Source organism: Xiphophorus hellerii, chromosome 17 (genome assembly GCF_003331165.1).
Source record: "Xiphophorus hellerii strain 12219 chromosome 17, Xiphophorus_hellerii-4.1, whole genome shotgun sequence".
Classification (NCBI taxonomy): Eukaryota; Metazoa; Chordata; class Actinopteri; order Cyprinodontiformes; family Poeciliidae; genus Xiphophorus; species Xiphophorus hellerii.
In genome coordinates this window covers 9769090-9790438 of record NC_045688.1, presented here as the reverse complement: position 1 = coordinate 9790438, position 21349 = coordinate 9769090, and the positions used below count along the sequence as shown (strand labels likewise).

Below are 21349 nucleotides of genomic sequence, written 5' to 3'. Positions count from 1 at the left end.
GTGGTGTTGTCATGTTTAAGAGTAGAGATGAACCAAATTTTATCTCTATTTAGGACTTCTGGTCCTAAATAGAGATAAAATTTGGTTAGGACTTCCAGTCTATTTAGGACTGAAAGTCCTAAGGACTGAAAGTCCTAAATAGAGCAAAAAACTGGTCCGTTTTCCTCTCATTGTAGAAAATGAAACCACACTGTTGTTTCTTTTATAACTTTCTTAAATGTCGGGTGTTTTTTTGCATCCAGTTCCTTAGTTTTTAGTAGCAGTAGCCTTAGCATCCATCTGCCACAACAGATGCATTTGAACTGAAGGAATATCTTTCTCCACTTAAAGCAAAAAGACTTTAAATCAACATGTTCCAGAGAACCGGCTGCACTGATTCACAAGTTCAAACCAGAGTAAACACCTAAATTGATTCTCACACCAATTTTTTGTCACTACAAATGCAAAATCAAGATGATATAACTATTAAAAAACTGTTAAACTCCCATTTTCAGTCAATTTTGTCTCCATTTTCCATTGAAGTAAAACTGATGCACTCTAAAACCTTTTCTAGCATCGATTTTATTACATCATTGGGTCATCTTGCCCAATGGCATCAACTCTATACCATCTGGCACAAAACTACAACTGTATGGGTGCTGCTGGGTGTTTCATCAAACAGACAATATCAACAATATAGACTGGCACGGGAAGTGAGGCAAGGAGGAAGTGGATCAGGAAGCAGCAGGGAGATTAGGTGGAAAAAACTGGTGGAGAGATAGAAAGGAAGCTCAGCAATGCAGCACTCATTTACCACGCCTAATTAGAATAACAATCGGTGCTTTCATGTTGGAATAATAGGGACTCATTTCTCATCATAATGGCGGAAAGAGTGAACTGGGCAGAGCTAAACTCAAACAATCTGCCCCCAAAAATGAGGGGTGTTTACAAAACGGTCAGTCAGATTGAAGAAGCAGCTAGTAGAGGCATCAGCTTTAGCATTAGCTGATCAGATCAAAGTCAACTGGGCAGTCTAAAACAGAAAATAAATGCCAACAAGACATGAGAAATTAGGTCTAATAGATAAAATAAATATGGTAAAATAACATTTTAAGGGATTTGTTACGACGGCATATTGGGATGAGTAAATTTCCGCCAGAAAACTAAAAAACATTTGAGAATTCTCAAACATAAAAAAGCCCAGAAGTTTTAAGATTAATTTTTTTTTTTAATTCTAGGAAAATCTTGAAGATTTCTTAGCTCAAAAAAAAAAACAAAAAAAAACCTTCAAGGTTTTGAGATTAACTTCACATATTTTCTATCAAAATGCTGGAGATTTTCAGATATCGTAAAGTAAAAAATTTTCAACTTTTGAACCTCAGAAAATTTCTAAATTTTTCTAGAAAATTTCTGAGATTAATCTTAAAATTTCTCAGCTTTTTCTTGCCAACTTGCAACTTTTTGAGTTCAGAAATTTCTGCGATTTGTCTCAAAATTTCTGAGATTTTTTTGGTGTAAATTTACTAATTTTGTTCATCTATGATGGTCCTAACAAGTAATCACAAGTTCTGTTGTAAATCCAAACGTTTTGTCACATTGGTCAAAATAATCAAGTTAAAATTACTTCAGGGTAGAAAAAACAACAAAAAATAAATAAATAAAATTAAGCAAATAAAGTAGACCGATTTATTTTGTTTGTCGGAAAGGGATAGATTCAAAAAGTAAACACAATTTTTTATGACTTAATAAATTTACTCCGAGTTTTAAAAACACAATGCGAGTCCCTCTCTTTCAAAATGTTTGGTATTTTTATCCAAGTTTAATAAGTTAAATTAAAAGACTCTGGATAAACATGGTTCTACTCATTATATAAAAAAACAAATACTTTGTGTTTTCCATTGTAAGAAAATGTCTGAAATATTTTTACCTTAAAAACAAAAAGTTGCGTAAATTTTTTTTATCCTTCTTGACCTGCAGATGGTAGACAAAGGCACACTTTGGACACCCCTGTTGTAGGCCATGATTAGTTCCCATAATGTCCGTTTTATGCAGTTCTAAGTACATATTGAACAAACCTCATCAACACTAAATGAGTACGTTTACCAGAAGGACAATGGCCGACTTTGCATTTTTCCCTCATTCTCTGAATCTCTTTCTGCAAACATCTTCCTCTCTACAATGAAAACACGATGAATGGTGGAGAGAGAGAACCGGCTCAAAGAAAGGAATAAAAGTTATGATGGAGACCAATCAGTCGGCAGGAAAGAGAGGAATGAAGGGCGTTTTTCTTAATTGTTGGGGGGATCTGGCAACGCTTTGCTTCCAACTCCTTACGGTTTGCTGCTTTGGAGGAAAACGGATAGCGTCCACACACTCCCCTGACCTCATTCTTAATTACTGCATACCTTCTGGGGAATACCTGCAACTCCATGCAGACTGCAGAGATGAAGAGGATGAGAAGCCAGACGGCTGCCTTATTCCCTTCAGACCTCCCTGTGGTTCACAAACAGAACTGCTGCCTTTGGGCTACAACAACACAAGCAGTATGTGTCTGCAAGAAAGTTTATCAGACAGTTTTACTCTCTACAATTTCCTGATTATTACTTGGAAAACAACTTCCAAAATATACATATCCAAGTTATAAAAGAAGCACATTTTTGGCACTTAGAAATCAAATAAGTTTCCTTTCTCATTTGTAACTAAACAAAAGGTTTGGACACCCCTGCCTTACATGCTTACAAGCATGATTTACAGCAGAAATTACAACAAATTATTAGGAATATTGTACATAAAAAATTTAGTAAAATTTCACCAAAAAGACTACCCTCAGAATTTCTCTAGAAAAAAGAAAATTTACGAGCTCAAAAGGCTATAAATTGGCAAAAAAGAAGAGAAATTTTAAGATTAATCTCAGAAATTTGAGAGAAAAAAAAAAAACGTAAAAATTTTTGAGCCCCAAAAGTGAAAAAAAAAAATATGAAAAGAACATTTCCAAAGGCCGAATATACTGTACTTGACTGCACAAGCTCAGAAAAATTTGCAACATTTTTATAGAAAATACATGAAGATTTCAGTAAATTTTTGACTTTTGGAGCTCAGTTTTATCTAGAAAATGTCTTTGCTTGATCTAAAACTTTTGAAGTTTTTTTTCTTGCAAATGTTTGAATTTTGGAGCTCATAAAAAAAATTCTTTAAAACAGTTTCATATTTCCTGGTGAAAATCCAAAGGCACAATAAACTAACCGATTAATCTGATTAGGTGTGATTAATCGATTATTGAAATAATCGCCGACTAATTTACTGCATTAGCTTGATTATGTTGTTTTACTTTACAAGTTTGCAAAAAACCATTTAAAACGTGGGTCAGTTTCAGTTGGGATGAAATGAGTGGGGGGGGTTAGAAAACAACAACATGTGAAAACGTCCCAGCAGTGAATATGTGGGCTGATTTGAAACAGCTGGAGGTGACCTCGCTCACGGCTGAAATACTGTTAGGATCACAAATCATTACAGGAAGACGGAGTGAGACAGATGTGCTCAATGCATGGCGATGTTATTGCATGGATTGTTATAAAGAGACAGTTATTGAATGCACATGCTAATGATGCGTCTCGCAGCTCCCTGCAGGATCTATACGGGCGGGCGGAAAATCGAAGTCCAGTTTACGATCCGATTGCAGAGACTTTAAGTTGTCTGAAACTGCTGCTCCGCCGGTTCCGTCCTGCACAGTGAACACACTCCACCGGGATCAATAAATCAGGTTTACATCATCATTTCTGCTCTGTGCTTGTTGCATGTAATCCACTGCTCCTCTAATTGCCGCAGCGTGCGCTGCTGACCAGTCGCCAACAGTCAATAATTTCAATTTGAAGGAGTTTAAGGGTCTTTATTGCCTGTATGGTATTGTGTGTGTTAATGATCCTGTTTGGAGAATAATTTAATGTCTGCTTCATTTTGTACTTTCACCTCTCTAATGAATACATGTAAATGGTCACAAAGTGAGTAAGAATAAAACAAATACAATTAGCTTTGTTTATGCCGTACTGCAAAGAAACATCTTCTATAGGGCTGAAACAATTAATTGGATCAATTGTGATTAATCAATTATTGTAACAACAGATAGCTAATTTAATAATCGATCAAGCGACCTCAGAAGGTTAAAGTCAATTCAGAGACAAACAACTGAATTCTCAGAAAAAAGAATTCTAAAAAAAAGTCAGAATTCTGAGAAAAAACCCCCCAGAATTCTCAAAAAAATTTAATTCTAAAAAAAAAAAACTGAATTCTGAGAAAAAACTAATCAGAATTCTAAAAAACAAACAAACCCAGAATTCTCAGAAAAAAGAATTCTAAAAAAGTCAGAATTCTCAAGATAAAAAAAATCAGAATTCTCAAAAAAAAATTAAATTCTAAAAAAAAACTGAATTCTGAGAAAAAACTAATCAGAATTCTAAAAAACAAACAAACCCAGAATTCTCAGAGAAAAGTCTGAATTTTGAGATTAAAGTCAAATATTTTTTCCAGTGGCATAAATCGTCTTCTGTTAAATAAAAAACAAAACAAAAATAAGCCCTCACCTAATCTCCACTCCCAAACTTAAAGGTTAATGAACCAAATTGAACATAAAAAGTCTGTTTGATGAAAAGACGAGCAGAGAAAGTCGGACCAACCCTGAAGCGTCAGCCGCAGAATATCGATCTTCGCCTTTTTGGTGAATCAGCAATAACTGCCTGGGGGCACAGAGTTCGTTTTCCCTTCAACCAATTTCACCTTCACCAATATCTTCCCTGGAAAATATCCCATTTATATTCATGCCACAAGCAGCTGGAGGTCATTTAAGTTGAACTGTGGGTTGACTGGCTGCACGTTGCTCACTATGCGCTGTTCCACTTTCTGAATTTGGGTGGATTTGACAGAGAAGAAGAAAAACAACTTGACAGCAGTGATGTGTTGCCAACACATTTCTGAAGTAAAGAGACATCACTGAGATCTGAAAAAAAGCTGCTTAGCAAACAAGTGTTCTTGTTAAATAAATGTCACACACAGATACTCAAAGCAACATTACCTGCATATAGAGCTTGATGTAAAAGAATCAGTCACTGTCTAACGCTGAAAATAGCACACAACGTTTGCTTTGGCAGCTTAACTGTCAAAACATCCGCTAACAAGATACTGCATGAGCTTTTCTGCTGTTCATTAAAATTCAGACTCTCTGCAAAAATGCTACAATAATCACTTGCCTCATATCTAGAAACAAGCCTGGTCTGTAGAAGTAAACATTTAACCTGAAATGTTTTTTAAGCAAATGTTTGAGGAAATAACAGGAGAAGATGACAGATTTAAAAAGGAACAAGTGGTAAGGATTTGATTGCAAATAATATTTGTAAACGGTGCTAAATAAAATAAGTGGTAACATTTTATTTGAAGGGTTGTGCATAAGACAGTCATAACACCATCTTTATAAATGTTTATGACTGTTGCCATGAAGTAAATGACATTTTTAATGCAAAGTTGCATTAAAAGTTGAATTACAAGTGTAAACTTTGCATTGGTTGGTAAATAATGACACTTTTAAATCTAAGTTGCATTAAAACTTGCTTTAAAAGTCCATTAAAAGTCTTAACTTTGCATTAAAAGTGCTATTGACCAAATGAGACTTCATGACAATAGTCAAACATTTTATGCAATATGGCATAAAATTCATGTCACAATATATATTGTGATGGATGGCGGTAATAATATATATCGCAATATGATTTGTATAAAATGTACAATAGAAACGAACAAAGAATTACATGCGTTTTTTACTCTGTGCGCTTTTATGAGGTTTTATTTTTATGGTTTTGGAAAGACCGTCACCCCGCCCCAAGACGCTTCCTTGCTGTCCGACCGTGACATCTGCTGCTCTCCTCCTGAGCGTGGCAATAATACGGCAGGAAGGGTAAGAAACAGGGTCCAATGGACTCGGCGAGCCTTTTCTCATGCACGTTCTGGCTGGGGTGGCACCGATCCTGTGTGTGCTTTCATCCCTTGCTTCCTCGCTGTCTGACATCTGCTGCGCTCCTTCACAGCGTCGCGGTAAGACCTCGTAGGTTAAACCCGAACCAGGTCCTGATAATTTCCATTTTTCCACCTGCCTTTTTAACGAGTTCTTCCCTTGCTATCTCAGCCACGCTGCTTTCCGCTTGTTCTGTTTGGATGCTAGCCGGTTACATCATCCACAAGCATTTCCGCAGTTAGCCGGTAAACTACAGATCTCTATCGTAGTCTAAATTTCTATCGTTTCTACCGTATATCGTCAATATAGCGCACTCCGAATTGAAACCAAGACAAACACTGCTGAAAGTTGGTACCATCTGCAACACACAGACATAAAGTCCACCGCTTTTGGCCACTCACTCTACTTAACACCTAAACAGCTGGCTGATATCGACAAGAAGAGAAAAACTGCAACGTGTGTGGAAGCTGGTAGCTACTGTATGGTCATAACTGTCCTGAGAGACAACCACCGAGCCTCTGTCAAGCATGATTGGGCAGGATGTGGTAAGTGGAACGAAAGCTCCAGGGATGCAAACACACACACACACACACACACACTCTGGAGCACAGCATCTTTCCAAACGGCTGTGTGTGTGTATATGTGCCACACTATCTGTGCTGCAATCGCTGGTGCAACTTTACACCCTCAGTGGGACTCTGACAAGATGACAGATGAGTCTGACTGCAGGAATCATTACTGCGCTGCCGACAGCAGCAAGTGTGTCAAACTGCACACAAGTTGTCAGGGATTGCCCCGTCCCATGTTTCAAATGACGGGTCCAAACCCATCATCACCCACATCCATCAAGGCATTACTTGGACACACGTCATTAACTTAGCGCCGTCGTAAAACGCTCGCTCTCCCTGCGTAGCTCGCACTGTGTCACGGCGGAGCGTCCAGAACAGCTTCATCTTAAACTGAGCTGCTTCAGCAGAGATTATTTTGTTTAAAAAAGAAAAAATTTAAAAACAAATAGCATTGTTGTTTTTCCAAGTTGTGAAGAACAGACAAACACACAGTGACTCAGAGAATCAGCAGGTGATCTGACATTTCATTAGGAAACTAAAGCTACTTCATGTCTGTTGTGTTCATGGAAAAAGATTATTGATGAACTGGAAAGTGGAGGTTTGGCTGTGATAACAAGACAGTCGAGATTTTTGACAAGCAGTTATAAATAGGCCTGTCATGGTAATCAATAAATCAATTAATCACATGATAAATTAAAATGAGTTCAATAATTTCCATTGGCATTATTTATAGCTTTTCTGTCTGTCTAATAAAAACTGGATGATAAAAGTCTTCAGTCTGGTGCTTTTGCTTCAACTAAATCTATTATTGAAGGACAATTTTGTTTAGACTTTATAATTTATTTTATTTATTTTCAATATTTAAAATGTCTTCCAGTTCCAGTGTTAAAACTTTGCTAGGATTTAAAATTGATCAATCTTTGCGAATGTGTTCTTGCATTATTATGCAGCAACATACAAATGTTTTAATTAATTTATATGCGATTAATTGATTCATTGATTGTCACAGGCCTACCTATGAAGATGTTTATTGTCTCCTGTGTTGCTCAATAACAACACAGGCTCAACTTGAAAAACTGGAAGATGCTGGGAATATAAGCATCAGCCGAAATGAAAATGAGTTTAACACCACTGCACTAAACACATCATCCCAATGATAAAGCACGGTGGTAGCAGTGTCACACTGTGGGATGTCATTCAAAAGAAACAGGGAAGCTCCACAGGACTTGACAATGGTTGTCATTTCTTCTATTACATTTTAAAAATCCATTGTTTTACATTTGCGTTGCAGAAGTCCCACAAACCGATTGTTCAACATCGCCGCCTGTTACCTGCTTTCATGGCAATATTTCTCTCCTAAGACATTTCACTGACAACCTAAGTGCTCCACTTACAGACCAAGCAGGAAAGCTGTCACCAGAGTCCCGCTGGTAGCTGGAAACAGCTTTTTAAAACTCAAGAGGTGCTGCCATGGCCGGCTCCTGCCGCTCAGCCTGCTGTAATGACTTTCTGCCGGCTGCAGCCAAACTCTGAGTGGGCACCCAGCAAGCACAGCGATTGCCTTGGGCCAACCTGGAAACGTCTGCTCTTACCTGCTGCAACCCCAGCAGCACTTAGCGCGACGCCTCGGTCAGAGCGCGGGTCTCAGCCGCACAGCGGAGAACAGCAGCAGGAAGAGCTTCTCCGTGTAGAGCCCAACGCCCGACTGGAGCCGGAATAAAAACTCTGCAGACGTCAGTGAAGGAGACTAAGAATAAAACTAAGTTATCTTCGTGTTTTGCTAGATGCGTTATTGCAGTTAACTCAAGGACAAGACTGAGTAAAGAGAGATTTGTTATGCTTATAAAATAATAGCAACCTGTGGCCTTGTTTACTGTTGTTTTGATTGGTTAGTGCAACATACGCAGGAACATTTTATTATTGGTTTATGCCTCTTACAATCACAACAGCGGTGCTACAAATATTAATGCAAATGGGGTTTAATTTTCAATTTAAGACAATTATGAATTTTTTTTTTTTTTTAGAAAATCTGATTAATTGGAGCTTGTTTGATAAAAAAAAAAACTCCACAAAGATACCAGCGGCTAATAATATGTACTGCAAACATCTAGAATATTTTTTAAAAATTAAAAAATCTGCAATTCTGGCCAGAAGTTTTTGTCCATTTATTTGTATCAAAGTAATTTAGTCCTTTAAAGGATTTTTTGAGTTTTTCCTTTATATTTTTATGCATTTAATTATTTTATTATTTTTATTTTTTTAATTTCCTTATATGCTTCCATGTATGCATACACAATTTTAAAAGTGTATATTTTTGTTTACTAGCAAGTTTAGAAAAAACACTTTGTAGCTATCAAGAAGTTCCTAATATAACTAAATATTTTAGATTTCTCCTCATCAGTAATAGAAAAGCTAATTTAATTTAACGTGGTTGGTTTTCTGGCATAAGCAAGATTCAAAAATAATTTCTTACAATAACAGTAATAGTTTAAATTTGAAGCAGTTTGCACACTAAGATTGTTTTCCAAACTTGTTGCAGTGAGCAATAAATCAAATAATCACATGATGAATTAAAATGATCTCCATTTTATTTTTGTCTCGTCTTTGCAGATTTGTGAATATTTTGTGAAAGAGATCAACTTTTAACTATTTGATCGCCGAAACCGATTAATCGATTAATCAGTTCTTCTGACGATTAATCAGATTAAAAATGGCACATACTGCTGATTTTTAATTTAACCACTTAACATGTTTTATAAAACATTTGAAACACAAAAATACACAAAATTTAATTCCTTTTTTTAAAAGAAAAATAAAATATCACAGCATCCTTTTTGTGAAGGCTTGATGAAGGAAAGGATGCATCTGCAACTAAAAAGTCATTTAAAATCAACAAGTGAAAAACTCTGTATGTTCTTGAAGCATTTAGTCTTTCTTAAATCTGTTTACTCCATTTAATTGATTACTAAATTAGTCAATGATTTCAATAAATCGATTAATCGATTAGCTCATCAGATTCATTTCATTTAATGATGCCTTCAGGTTTTCCTTCAGCTTAGTTTCCTCTTAAAAGAAATGTGTTGGATGATTTCTTCCAGTCAAGTTGGGCCTTCTGGATGTGACAGTTTCTCTTCGTGCCATTGTAAACAACTGCCTGATACAAACTCAAGGAGAGTCACTGAGAAAATGTGCATCATTATTCTTTAATGACATCAAATCCACAACATCCATGACGGTATTCTTGATGCTTAGCTCTAAATCATGTTATTTGTTGTCTTAGCCTTTTTTTTGCTTTGCACAGATCCTAATTGTGTCTTGATTGCAAACTAATCTAATGATCACTCCAAAGAGCAACAAACAACCCAACCTCAATGTAAGCTAAAGATGGCCAAGAATTTAAAGACACTCCACTTATATTTATGTTTCAGAGCAGGAATAAGACTTGGATTTTTAATTGTGGGGAAGACAAATTAAAGTCGGCACTCTGGGCAAGATATTCAGAGAGAAAGAAAGCAACAGTTTTTAATACGGTGGTAAAGCAGCAAACCACTGGAAGCAGAGCTTGATGTATTATTCAGAAAGGCCACACAGATACTTTGGAAATCCACGTATGGAAGCTGGTCAGTGATTAGTTCCTTGACAGGAGGTTCTAAAGTGGCAAGAAAACCAATTCATGAGTCTCTATTCATACTTTACATGTTGATTTTTAAGCAAATTGGAGTACGGGAATATTTCTACGGTCGTGTCAAGACGGTTTCCTGTTAAAATGTGCAGCTACTGGCTTTTTTAGTTTGGAACCAAAACGCTGACTCAGCAGTGGCTCGCTGACTTTGCAGGACGGCAGAAGAAAAAGTTGGATGGATGAAAAGCGCGACATCATGATGCGTTGCCGCACATTATGGTGAGTTCACAGCCAACGCTTTCCGCGCTTCAAAAACAAGTTCGACACGCGAGCACTTTGAAGTCAGACGCTTGACATTTTACTCTACAAGTAGGGTTTCACGCGCCAGAGGTGCCTGGTTTACATTCAAAGTCTATGTGGAGGCCCATCAAACGGGTCAAAATTGCTCTAGTCGTTGTTTTCCGTTGTCGGCCTATTTGTCAGACGCACTTGACATGTCAAACGCTCAAAATGCTTCAAATTGCGCCACGCTAGACGGGCGAAACACGCCGCAACGGGCCCTCGAAGCGCCTCCACATAGACTTTAAATGTAAACCTGACACATGAGGTGTGAACGCACCATTATTCCGGTCGTTTTAGGTTTTTTAAAAAAGATTTCTTTCGTCACTAGTTCAACTTATTTGACAGTAATCTGATAAGAGAGAGGAATGGGCCAAGCTAACCATGGGCGGGAGTTGAACTCTGGACTGCCGTGGTCAACAGCCTCCACATGCGAGGCGCCGCACTAACCACAACGCCCCCATTCCAGGAGCATTTCCTGGGGTTTGCAGAACTCCTTCCGTAAATTATTTACATTTTTATACAATTAGCATCATCTTCTAACTCGGTGAGGAGATGAACTCTTCTTTCATCGTCTTGGAGAAATCATTTTTGTCACGCGATTGCGACTAGTGGAGCTCCGTAAAAAGTCATAGTAAAGAATCGACTAGTCGACTAGTTGGAGCAACCAATAACATGTTTACTGTTCTACTGTTAAAAGAGTAGTATGTGTCCTATAATTAGCCAATAAAAGTAATCTTTATTCTTGGTCAGTAAAATGAGATTTCGACCACAGGATTTAAAATGCATATAAAATGTTAGCGAATAAAATAGCTAATGGTGACGTCAAGCAAAGTTTAAGGTAAAAACCTAAAATTGTCACTTGTTTTATCACTTTTAGATCCCTACTAAGAAAAAGTAATAAAATTATGACAAACTTGTAAGAGAATGAAGTAATAAAATTGAGAATAAAGTCGAAATAATACAAGAATAAATTCATAATAATATGAGAATAAAATCATAATATTTCAAGAACAATGTCATAAGTTGTAATATTACAAATTTATTCTTGTAATTTTATTTTATTCCTCTCTTAGTGAGGCCCTAACACTCTATTACACTTTCCTATTATGTTTTTGCATTAGAAATATTTTGCAACCGTACGAACACTCCTTTAATTTATCATTTCAAATAAAATAGATTATGTTCTACTCATGTAAAATTTATATTTTATTAAGCGTAAACCATCAACGGGTCATTAAAACCTACTTCTCTTTGAGATGCGATAGAAATTTGATTAGTTTAATGTTTTGCTACATAGTTAATCAGGCTAATGCATAAGAAAAGCTAAATCATGGTGTGTGTTTTAAGCTCTAAAATAAGCATTTAAGCTGCAAGTTAGTACAGAGTAACGCAGCTGAGCTTCAGAGAAACCTTAAGATAGATAAAAGAAATCACTGAATCTCAGCTTGGATGAGAAAAACATCTAAATCTGCAAGCAGCTTTATGGCTGTTGCTTTTTCTCCTTTTATAAGATCGAAGTCTATAAACAGTCTAACAAGTAAACAAGAGCAGAGTTGGAGGAGAAGATCACTCGCTTCTCCAGCTGCTGAAACATGTAACCATTTCATGGACAAAAAAATAAATAAATCGATTTGATATAAGCTTTGGATGCTTTTTGAATAAATCTCTGTTGTGATGCTAAGCACATGCAAACACACACACACGCACACAGCCTGACACTTTCATCCAAAGCCTCTTATTGCGCTTTGAAAGATTTTTCACCTCAAAATGAGATCCCAGAGATCCTCCTGGCACCGGCGCACAAAGCAAGGCTGATCAGCAGCTGAGATCAAAGGCAGGGGAAGCGTCCGTGACAGGACACGAGATAATGCCAGCCTAGCAAAATCTACTCAACCTACACTGGGGTTTTTTTTTTAGCAACAGAGTATTTAGCTGCAAACCCCGACACAACAAACGCAAACTAATCGGTGTTAAACTCATGGAGACTTCTGTGACTTTATCGCGCTTTTTGTTTTCTGCAGCATGTTGGAAAAGAGGCAAACAGATTTCCTCCAATTTTCAAATCTAATTCATCGCAGCCAGTGCAACACAAACTGGATTTGTGTAATTCCTGCTCTGCAAAGAATAATGCAAATTTAAATCTAAAATTCTAATTATTGCAGGCAAAAATAATGATTTGTTTTTTTTAAAAAAAGGGATAAATAGTCTGTTTTTCTTCACTGACATTAAATCAGACTAAACATTTTTCTGCAAGAAGCCAGAAAAATTTAGACCAATGATTTTTTTTTTTTTTTACCCAGAAACTTTCTTTAAAACCTGAAGTTTTCACACACTAACATTACTGTACCTTTAAATAATGATGTCATTGACTTGGAAGACATGAGCTGAAATGCCATTCAGAGACGGAGAAGCCATTACTGCACAAAAACCAGAAAAGGTTTGATAATAGTTTGTAGCTTTTTATGATTGGATGAAACTAAAACTGGAGTTTGACCAAACTTAGTAACTCTAATGTTTGCTCTGATTTTATGTCAGATTGTGAAAAAAAAACAACCTTTGCTTCATACAATTTATGTAAATATTTGGTTTCAGCTGCAAACACTGAAAAACTATCATAAACATTTTTTAATAAACTAATATAGGTGCATTTTTGACCAATTTCTAATACTAGAATCATCTTTTTAAGTCAATATCAGTGACTCAAAAATTGCAATATATGCGACGCATATGGGCGACACCCTAAAGGGGGCGCCAGAATGACGAAGGAATAATTACTTCTAGTCCTCATTTTCTAAATTTGACAGCTGTTTATGCCTAGAGATGTGTCTGTACACATCCCAGAAAGTATTTAGCTGCATCCCTGGTCTTCAAAACACATGCTATCCAAAACTGGACAGTAAAATATAAGAAAATCTGGTTCGATTGATCTGGATTTCAGCTGCGACAATCGGCTAGTTGGGTCTGAATATGGATGGCAGTCAGCGGAAAGGCAGCCGTGGCTACAGCACAACTTACCGCCATCAGTGTGAAAATCAGTGTTGTATAAAGTACTGAAATCTCAGAGTCAAGTAAAAGTACAAGTACCTCTCCAAAATATGACTTTGGTAAAAGTCGAAGTCACTGACTGAAATGTTACTTGAGTAAAAGTCTTAAAGTATTTGAAACTTCTTGTACTTAAGTATGGAAATTACTGTAAAAATGGATGTACTCAAGTAATGTAATGAAAAGTACAAGTAAAAAGTAAAACAAAGCAAATGCAGTTTGAATGACATTTTTTATATTTTGGTAAACTTGTCAAATACACTTAAAATAATGTACCCAACCAAGTGCAGGCAAAATTAAACCTGCTAATAGATATACCTGCAGGCATCATTTAGTTAAGAAAATTAGGTGCTTTACCTATAGCACAAGGTTAACTTAACCTGCTTTACAACTGAACCAGCTTCTTAGTAAACCCTCCAGGACAGAAAATACAAAGTTTTTGTAAGCCTTAAGTTTTCCCTTCAAGTAAGGTCAGTGCTGAAAATGAGAAAAATAAATAGTACAGAAAATGCGGCCAACATGAAGAAAAAGAGCTGTTACGATTACTCTACTTCACAAATCAGTGAATCAGTCAATGCTACAGTCAGTAGGTGGTGCACACAACTGGTCATTATGCAAAAGAAAAAAAGAATTGGGAGGGAAATGCAGCTTATTGGCATCTGTAAACCTGGTTTTGAACTTGCATGCCTTTCCTATATTCGTTAAATTTAGTCTAAATTACTATCGCTATGGCTTCTGTCCCCCCTTGAACAGAGGAGTCTAGGTAGCCTGCTACAGTCAACATTAGGCCTAAGCTAAATACACCACGTGTGGAACTGAAACAATGCCAAACAAAGTTCATTTATGGTCAAGATTTCACAATACAGTAGTGCCTAGTGACCAAGCTATAGTTACTGAAACAGGAGGATTATAACCATTTCATAAGAAGTTACCTCGATGTGTTTCTTCAAGTTGGACGGGGAGTTTTTGTAAGATAGAATTTCCATGTGACTGCTACTGATTGCGAGACTTGCTTTGTGTTTAATGGGAGAAGCGAAACAGGTGTATCCTAATTAAGAAATCAAGAAATGGCAAAAAATGTGGAATGAAGATAAGAAAGGAAGAAGATTATATGAAGTACAAAAGTCAGTTTGAATTCGAAGCATTAATGAACGAAACAGAAGAGAAGAAATAATAATTAGTAGATTAAGAGTAGGTCATACCTACTTAAATGACATGCTTTATAAAATAGGGAGGAAAAATAATGATAAATGTGAGAGATGTGGAGAGAAAGAAAATGTAGAACACATATTGATGAACTGTAAGTCAAACTAGAAAAACAAAATTTCGGAAGAAATTTAGCCGGGGCCTGCCGAGGCGCGCCCGTGGGGTTCGGGCCCGGCGTCGTCGCGCCACAAATCGGCGTCGACGCTAAAGAACGCCGCGACGTGATCAGTGGCACGCGGAGAACCGCAAGAACGTTAAGCGAGGCGGACGTGCACCATTCGGTACGATTTAAAATGTTGTCAAGGCTTTTATTTTGGAAGTTTTGTTAAACTTCATTTCAAAGGGCCAAACTAATCCCATGCGTAATAGTCCTTGGGTTAAAATAGTTATATAATGCTCAAAACGCAAGTAGTTGATGTAAAAATATTCAAGGCTTTTATTTTGAAATTTTCAGTATGCTTCATTTCAAAGGGCCAAACTAATACCACGTGTAACAGTGCTTTGGATGAAAAAGTCAAATGAAGCAAAAAAGAGCATTACATGATGTAAAAATATTCAAGGCTTTTATTTTGAAATTTTCAGTATGCTTCATTTTAAAGTTCTGAACTAATACCACGTGTAAGAGTGCTTTGGATGAAAAAGTCAAATAAAGCCAAAAAGAGCAATTACGTCATGTAAAAATATTCAAGGCTTTTATTTTGAAATTTTCAGTATGCTTCATTTCAGAGGGCCAAACTAATACCACGTGTAACAGTGCTTTGGATGAAAAAGTCAAATAAAGCCAAAAAGAGCAATTACGTCATGTAAAAATATTCAAGGCTTTTATTTTGAAATTTTCAGTATGCTTCATTTCAAAGGGCCAAACTAATCCCATGTGTAACATTGCTTTGGATGAAAAAGTCATATACGGCCAAAAAGAGCAATTACGTCATGTAAAATATTCAAGGCTTTTATTTTGAAATTTTCAGTATGCTTAATTTTAAAGTTCCAAACTAATCCCATGTGTAACAGTGCTTTGGATGAAAAAGTCACATAAAGCCAAAAACAGCAATTACCTGATGTAAAAATATTCAAGGCTTTTATTTTGAAATTATTATTATGCTCCATTTTAAAGTTCCGAACTAATCCCATGTGTAACATTGCTTTGGATGAAAAAGTCATATACGGCCAAAAAGAGCAATTACGTCATGTAAAATAGTCAAGGCTTTTATTTTGAAATTTTCAGTATGCTTCATTTCAAAGGGCCAAACTAATACCATGTGTAACAGTGCTTTGGATGAAAAAGTCAAATAAAGCCAAAAAGAGCAATTACATGATGTAAAAATATTCAAGGCTTTTATTTTGAAATTTTTGTTAAGCTTCATTTCAAAGGGCCAAACTAATACCACGTGTAACAGTGCTTTGGATGAAAAAGTCATATACGGCCAAAAAAAGCAATTACCTGATGTAAAAATATTCAAGGCTTTTATTTTGAAATTATTATTCTCCATTTTAAAGTTCCAAAGTAATCCCATGTGTAACAGTGCTTTGGATGAAAACGTCAAATAAAGCCAAAAAGAGCAATTACGTCATGTAAAAATATTGAGGGCTTTTATTTTGAAATTTTCAATATGCTTAATTTTAAAGTTCCAAACTAATCCCATGTGTAACAGTGCTTTGGATGAAAAAGTCACATACCGCCAAAAAAAGCAATTAGCTGATGTAAAAATATTCAAGGCTTTTATTTTGAAATTTTCAGTATGCTTCATTTCAGAGGCCCAAACTAATCCCATGTGTAACAGTTACTGAGTTAAATCAGTTATATACAGCCCATAGCAGCGGGTAGTTCTAAAGGCCAGTTCAGTCCTGATCTGTTTCAACTGAGGATAGATAGAACTACAGTGATGCGTATTTGTAGTCCAAATCAGCAGCCAATAGCCTCTTGAGTTCCGTTGCCATGGTAAATAATGGTCTCAGCAGGTGTGAGCTGTGAGTCATACATGCTCAAACACACAATTGTGTGTTTGAGCCAACACGTTTTACTGAAAAAAAGCATTGGAAACAAATCCTTCGTGTTCGGGAACCGTAATACATATTCGAAAAGCGTTTCGAGCGTATGACAGGCCTATGTGTCTTCTGCTATAGTCCCGAGATTCATATCTGTACCTCAGTCAGAGCATTTACAGCGATGAGAGAAAGAAATGTTGTGCCCAGATCTGAAATTCTATTCAAATACATGGGAGAGAGCCTCAGACAGCCTCAGAAAATCCTGTCGCATGACTTTGCTCTGAAGCACCGTGACAGAAAACCGTACGGTCTAGATAAATTTCGAAAACATTTTACTGGAGCAGACAGGCGTATCAATGTCAGGACCGATTTTGATACTAATCGTGCGATATTTGTGGCCGTGATGGCGATTTCAAAAATGATTTGGGCTGAAAAAGTTGTCTTCATCTCTCACTCTAAGCAGCCAGAGACGCACTCTAACTTTAGGAAAAATGAGAAACTTTGGGTCGCTTAGAGGCAAATTGTGGACAAACCGTAACTGGTATCGACGAGCCGTCTTCACTTTCGAAGAGATCACAGACGTATCTACAAAATGAAATTTGAATGGCATTTCTAGGTGAAATTGTGACGACACAGAAAATCCTCAAAAATAGGGTATTTCTAGGATTTTTCCCATTGACTTATAATGGGGTTTTTTTCGTAGTTTTTTGCGAATTATGTCGCCACGTTAAGCCCAAATCCCACCAAAAGTAATAGCTGGAATGGCGTGAATTTTCTGCACGTTTTGATACCTCATTTGTAGGTGTGCACCCAGCGGTACGAGCCGCATTAACGGTTACGGAAGAAAAATAAAGAAGAAGAAAGAAACACTTTCTCCGACAATAGTAATAGGTTCCTGCCATTGCTTTGCATGGCAGGCCCCAATGAACTCGAAAGGGAAGAATTAAAGAGAATAGTTAGAAATATGGGGCATGAATGGAATCTTAAAGGTATATTAGGAAATGAAGGAAACATAACAGATATTCACAAATTAAGGAAAGCATTGTTTATTTATCTTAAGAATACAAAATTAAAAAGTAGAATTTAATAGATATGAAGTAATGCTTCTACACACTCATGTACAGTAGGTGGCGGTATGCACCTTAAAGTTGCTTGTGATCCGCCATAATAGAAAAGAAGAAGAAGCAGGCTACGGACTTTGTTCGGTAGCCTACTTGCTACTTGCTAATCAGTAGGTGGGGTCAAAACACTTGCGTTTCTCTCTCTCGCTTTTTTGTAACGAGTAACTAAACCACACATTGAAAATGTATCGGAGTAAAAGTACGCAATTAAGTTCGGAAATATAGTGAAGTAAAAGTGAAAGTCATCAAAAATTTTCATACTCCAGGAAAGTATGAAGTACTCCAAAATATACTTAAGTAAAGTAGTGAAGTATTTTTACTTCGTTACTATACAACACTGGTGAAAATATTGCAATAGCAATATGTGTGCTTTCTAGATGGAGTTTCACATCAATAGAAACCAAAAATGCTAATTGACAGACATAAAAATGAGAAATGAATAATGTCTTATAATGTGATCACTATAATATTATATATTTCATGCATATTCAACAGCTCGACGACAATAAAATGTGACATTTTGAAGGAAAAAAACCCCGGAATATTTGCAATGGTGAAGTTTAAAAAACAATGCCACAAAATGTACAGAAACAACACAGACTTATAAATAAAAACAAAGATGCGAATTTTACACCTTTAAGTACAAAATGTGGTAAAATGTTACGCTCAAAACAGCCACAGTGGAAGCGAAACGACACTGGTTGTATTCTGTTTGTCTTATTACTATAAACACGTCTTCTGGTGTGCGACGCTGGTTATTTATTTACATTCTTCCCTGATTTATGTGCGCTTCAGTAATCTGGGTTTTCTACTTGCTACAATTGTAACACACCCCCTTAAAGAAAAACCACCGCTTATCGCTTCTGGGAGCTAAACACACAACAAACATTCAAAAACAGCGAGATGAGAGAGAGTGGGGAATGGTTTTCTTCAGCGCGGAGATGCAAAAATAACAAAGTCTGCAGGAGTTAACAGTTTCTGGGGAACAATAGGAGCGATGTCAGGAGAAGAAAAGACATCCCAAAGTTGCAGCGAAAGCCGGAAAATAATCATTAACAACCTTACCTTGTTTGACACACTTGAGCCGCACGGGGTCTTTGCTGTGTTTGACCACAGCGTGGACATCCCTGGTGGTGAGTCCGGCCACCGGGGTGTCGTTGACTTCCAGCAGCAGATCCTCCTGGAGGAGTTTCCCGCTGTGGCATGCGGCTCTGCCCGGGAGAAGCTCGCCGATGACCGGGAACTGTCCGTGCTCCGCGCCGCCCTTCAGCTCCAGCCCCAGCTCCCCCTCCTCATTCCTGCAAAGGATACTCTCATGGACTTTGTTGGTCCAGTGGTTCTTCCTCTTCTTCAGAGTCTTGGACATGGCGAGTTTACATGAGTCCAGTCGTGAGAGAAAAGGAAAAGTTTTCCCGTCGCCGTTTGCGTCCCCGCGGTGTCACAGTTCACGCTGGAATGCGTCCCGTTTCAGTGGAAAGGCGCAGTTGTATCCATGTCAGCGTTCAGCAGCTGGATCATCAGTCTGCGTTTTGGATAACTGAGCTGCTCAACTTGTGATGCGTTCACTATAACCCTAAAAGCTCGGAGATACTACTATCACCATACACTTATTTCTATTTCCTAGAAATATCTAGGAAATAAACCAGTCTAGAAGAGAAACTACGACATTTTTACAACATTTGAAGTAAAATTATTGCTAAAAAATTATTTATTTTACACTTAAAATGAAACTACTGTAAAACCATGCATCAACAGTCCGTAAATTTCCACAAACCTGGAATATCAATGCGTTTATCACAGTATGTCATAAAACATACTGCGACAACTTCCGGATATATTCTAAAAAATTTAATACTTTTTATATGATTAATAACACAAAAAAAGACACTATTACAACTTTAAAACGTCAAAAGTACAAGTTTACGGTTTGCCTCTTGAACGCAGCATGAAGCTCAAACCAATGCCACTAACCCGGATGTGAAGGCTTGGTGAGGAAGAGGAGGGAGGAGAGGGTTTTCTCAAGTCCAGCTTTCCATAGGAAAAAAAAATAGTGAAAATGGGAATTTAGGCTGTGGTAGATCAAGTAGCTCCTCCATTCAGCAACATTTGAATCATTTTTCTTGATTTTTTTTTTCTTTTTAAGTTGTTAACGTAAATGTACAACAAAAGTAAGTTTGTGTAAGGTTATTTCATTCATTTGTTGTGACAAGGCTTCTCTAAATTGTTAGAAATTAACTAAAATGGAGCAATATTGTAAGAAAGAGTTTCAAAATTCTCCCTGAAAAAGCCAAACATGGTTCGGTGGAGGTAGTATGATGATGTGGGACTTTAAGACCAACTGCAGGAAATTAGGTTATTAAAATCTGAATTCAAACTCTGATGCAGACCAAAAAAATGAACTCTGGTCCGCTCTAAAACCTCGCTCTCGGTTCAATTAAAGTGAACCTAAAATCTCACACTTTATGGTGTATCACATTTACATTTTCTCAAGAAGAAAGTCGGCCTCGCATCTTCTTCTTCTGAGATTTTCATGTCGTTTCCTTCAGTAGTTCTTGGTGCAGCGCCTCCGCAGGCGAGGAGGGGAACAAATTTTTTTCTAATTATCAAAGTGAAGTGTAAGTGAAACACAGCAGCTGAAAATGTAACAAATGTTGAACCTTTGGTGTCCAATCAAATCGAGTTTGAAAGAATCTTTTGGTGTCAGCTATGGTTGTTCAAATAAAAATGGAGTTTAATTTTATTTCACTTTTTCACTGAATTTGAACTGAATAAAGTTAAAACTGTGCTACCTGTGGGTTTCTGGACATTTACAAAGCTTTCTTTTAATCTGAAATGGAAAATATATAAATTTCTTGTGCAGTTTTCTTAACTACTACTCTGAGTATGTTGTTCTTTTAGCAAATGCTCTGTTTTTAAGACTACTCCAGTTAACGATTAATCGATTATTAGCTAAAAATGTTGCAATTTTAAATAGATTTTTTTTTGCAATTTGGAGGCAAAAGAAGTCCAGGTAGGAATCGGTGCTGAGTTGAAAAACAAAGAAAGGAAGCAATAGTGGGAATGGGAGTATTTTACCAAGACAGGAATTCAGGAGGCTGTTTAAACAGGGAGAGGAATGCTCTGCGTCTGGCAGAATAAGTGTTGGGGAGGAGAAAAACAAAACATCGAGCCGCTCTGCTCAGAGAATGAAAAGCCTGGAGTAAATGTGTGGGATTAAACTCTGAGATGTGATGGGTGGGCCACAATGAGGCCATAAGTTTGTCTCACAATAAACAAGTACTTTTAAATTCCTCCCAACCTCCATTGTTTTTTGTTTTTTTTTCCACTTTTTGCATTTTAAGTAAATCAGAGTCATATCTGCGCCACCAGACGGGAGTTCTGTGATGCTGCTCCTGGGAATGCAACATCTCTCCGCTGCATAATGTAATAGTTACGACAGACCTCTTTAAAAGATAATTAAACTTGGTCTGGAGTGAAGAGAAAT

The 21349-nt window shown here is 37.0% G+C and overlaps 1 protein-coding gene across 9 annotated transcripts in view; it reads right to left on the bottom strand.

Annotated features, from left to right (window-relative positions):
* The window catches only part of magi2a (membrane associated guanylate kinase, WW and PDZ domain containing 2a), a 239346-nt gene extending 219952 nt beyond the window's left edge, over nucleotides 1-19394 (bottom strand). For 5 of the 9 annotated variants that reach the window (XR_004342637.1, XM_032589208.1, XM_032589211.1 and 2 more), the window contains exon 1: nucleotides 18931-19393. Coding sequence is in view for 8 of the 9 variants with exons in the window: in XM_032589208.1 (XP_032445099.1) it covers nucleotides 18931-19231 (301 nt within the window). In the remaining variant the exon portion in view is untranslated. Of the gene's footprint in view, nucleotides 1-18930 lie in introns of all 9 variants that reach the window. The other 4 variants (XM_032589210.1, XM_032589215.1, XM_032589213.1 and 1 more) reach the window with 2 other exon arrangements.
* Between the last annotated feature and the right edge of the window lie 1955 nt (nucleotides 19395-21349).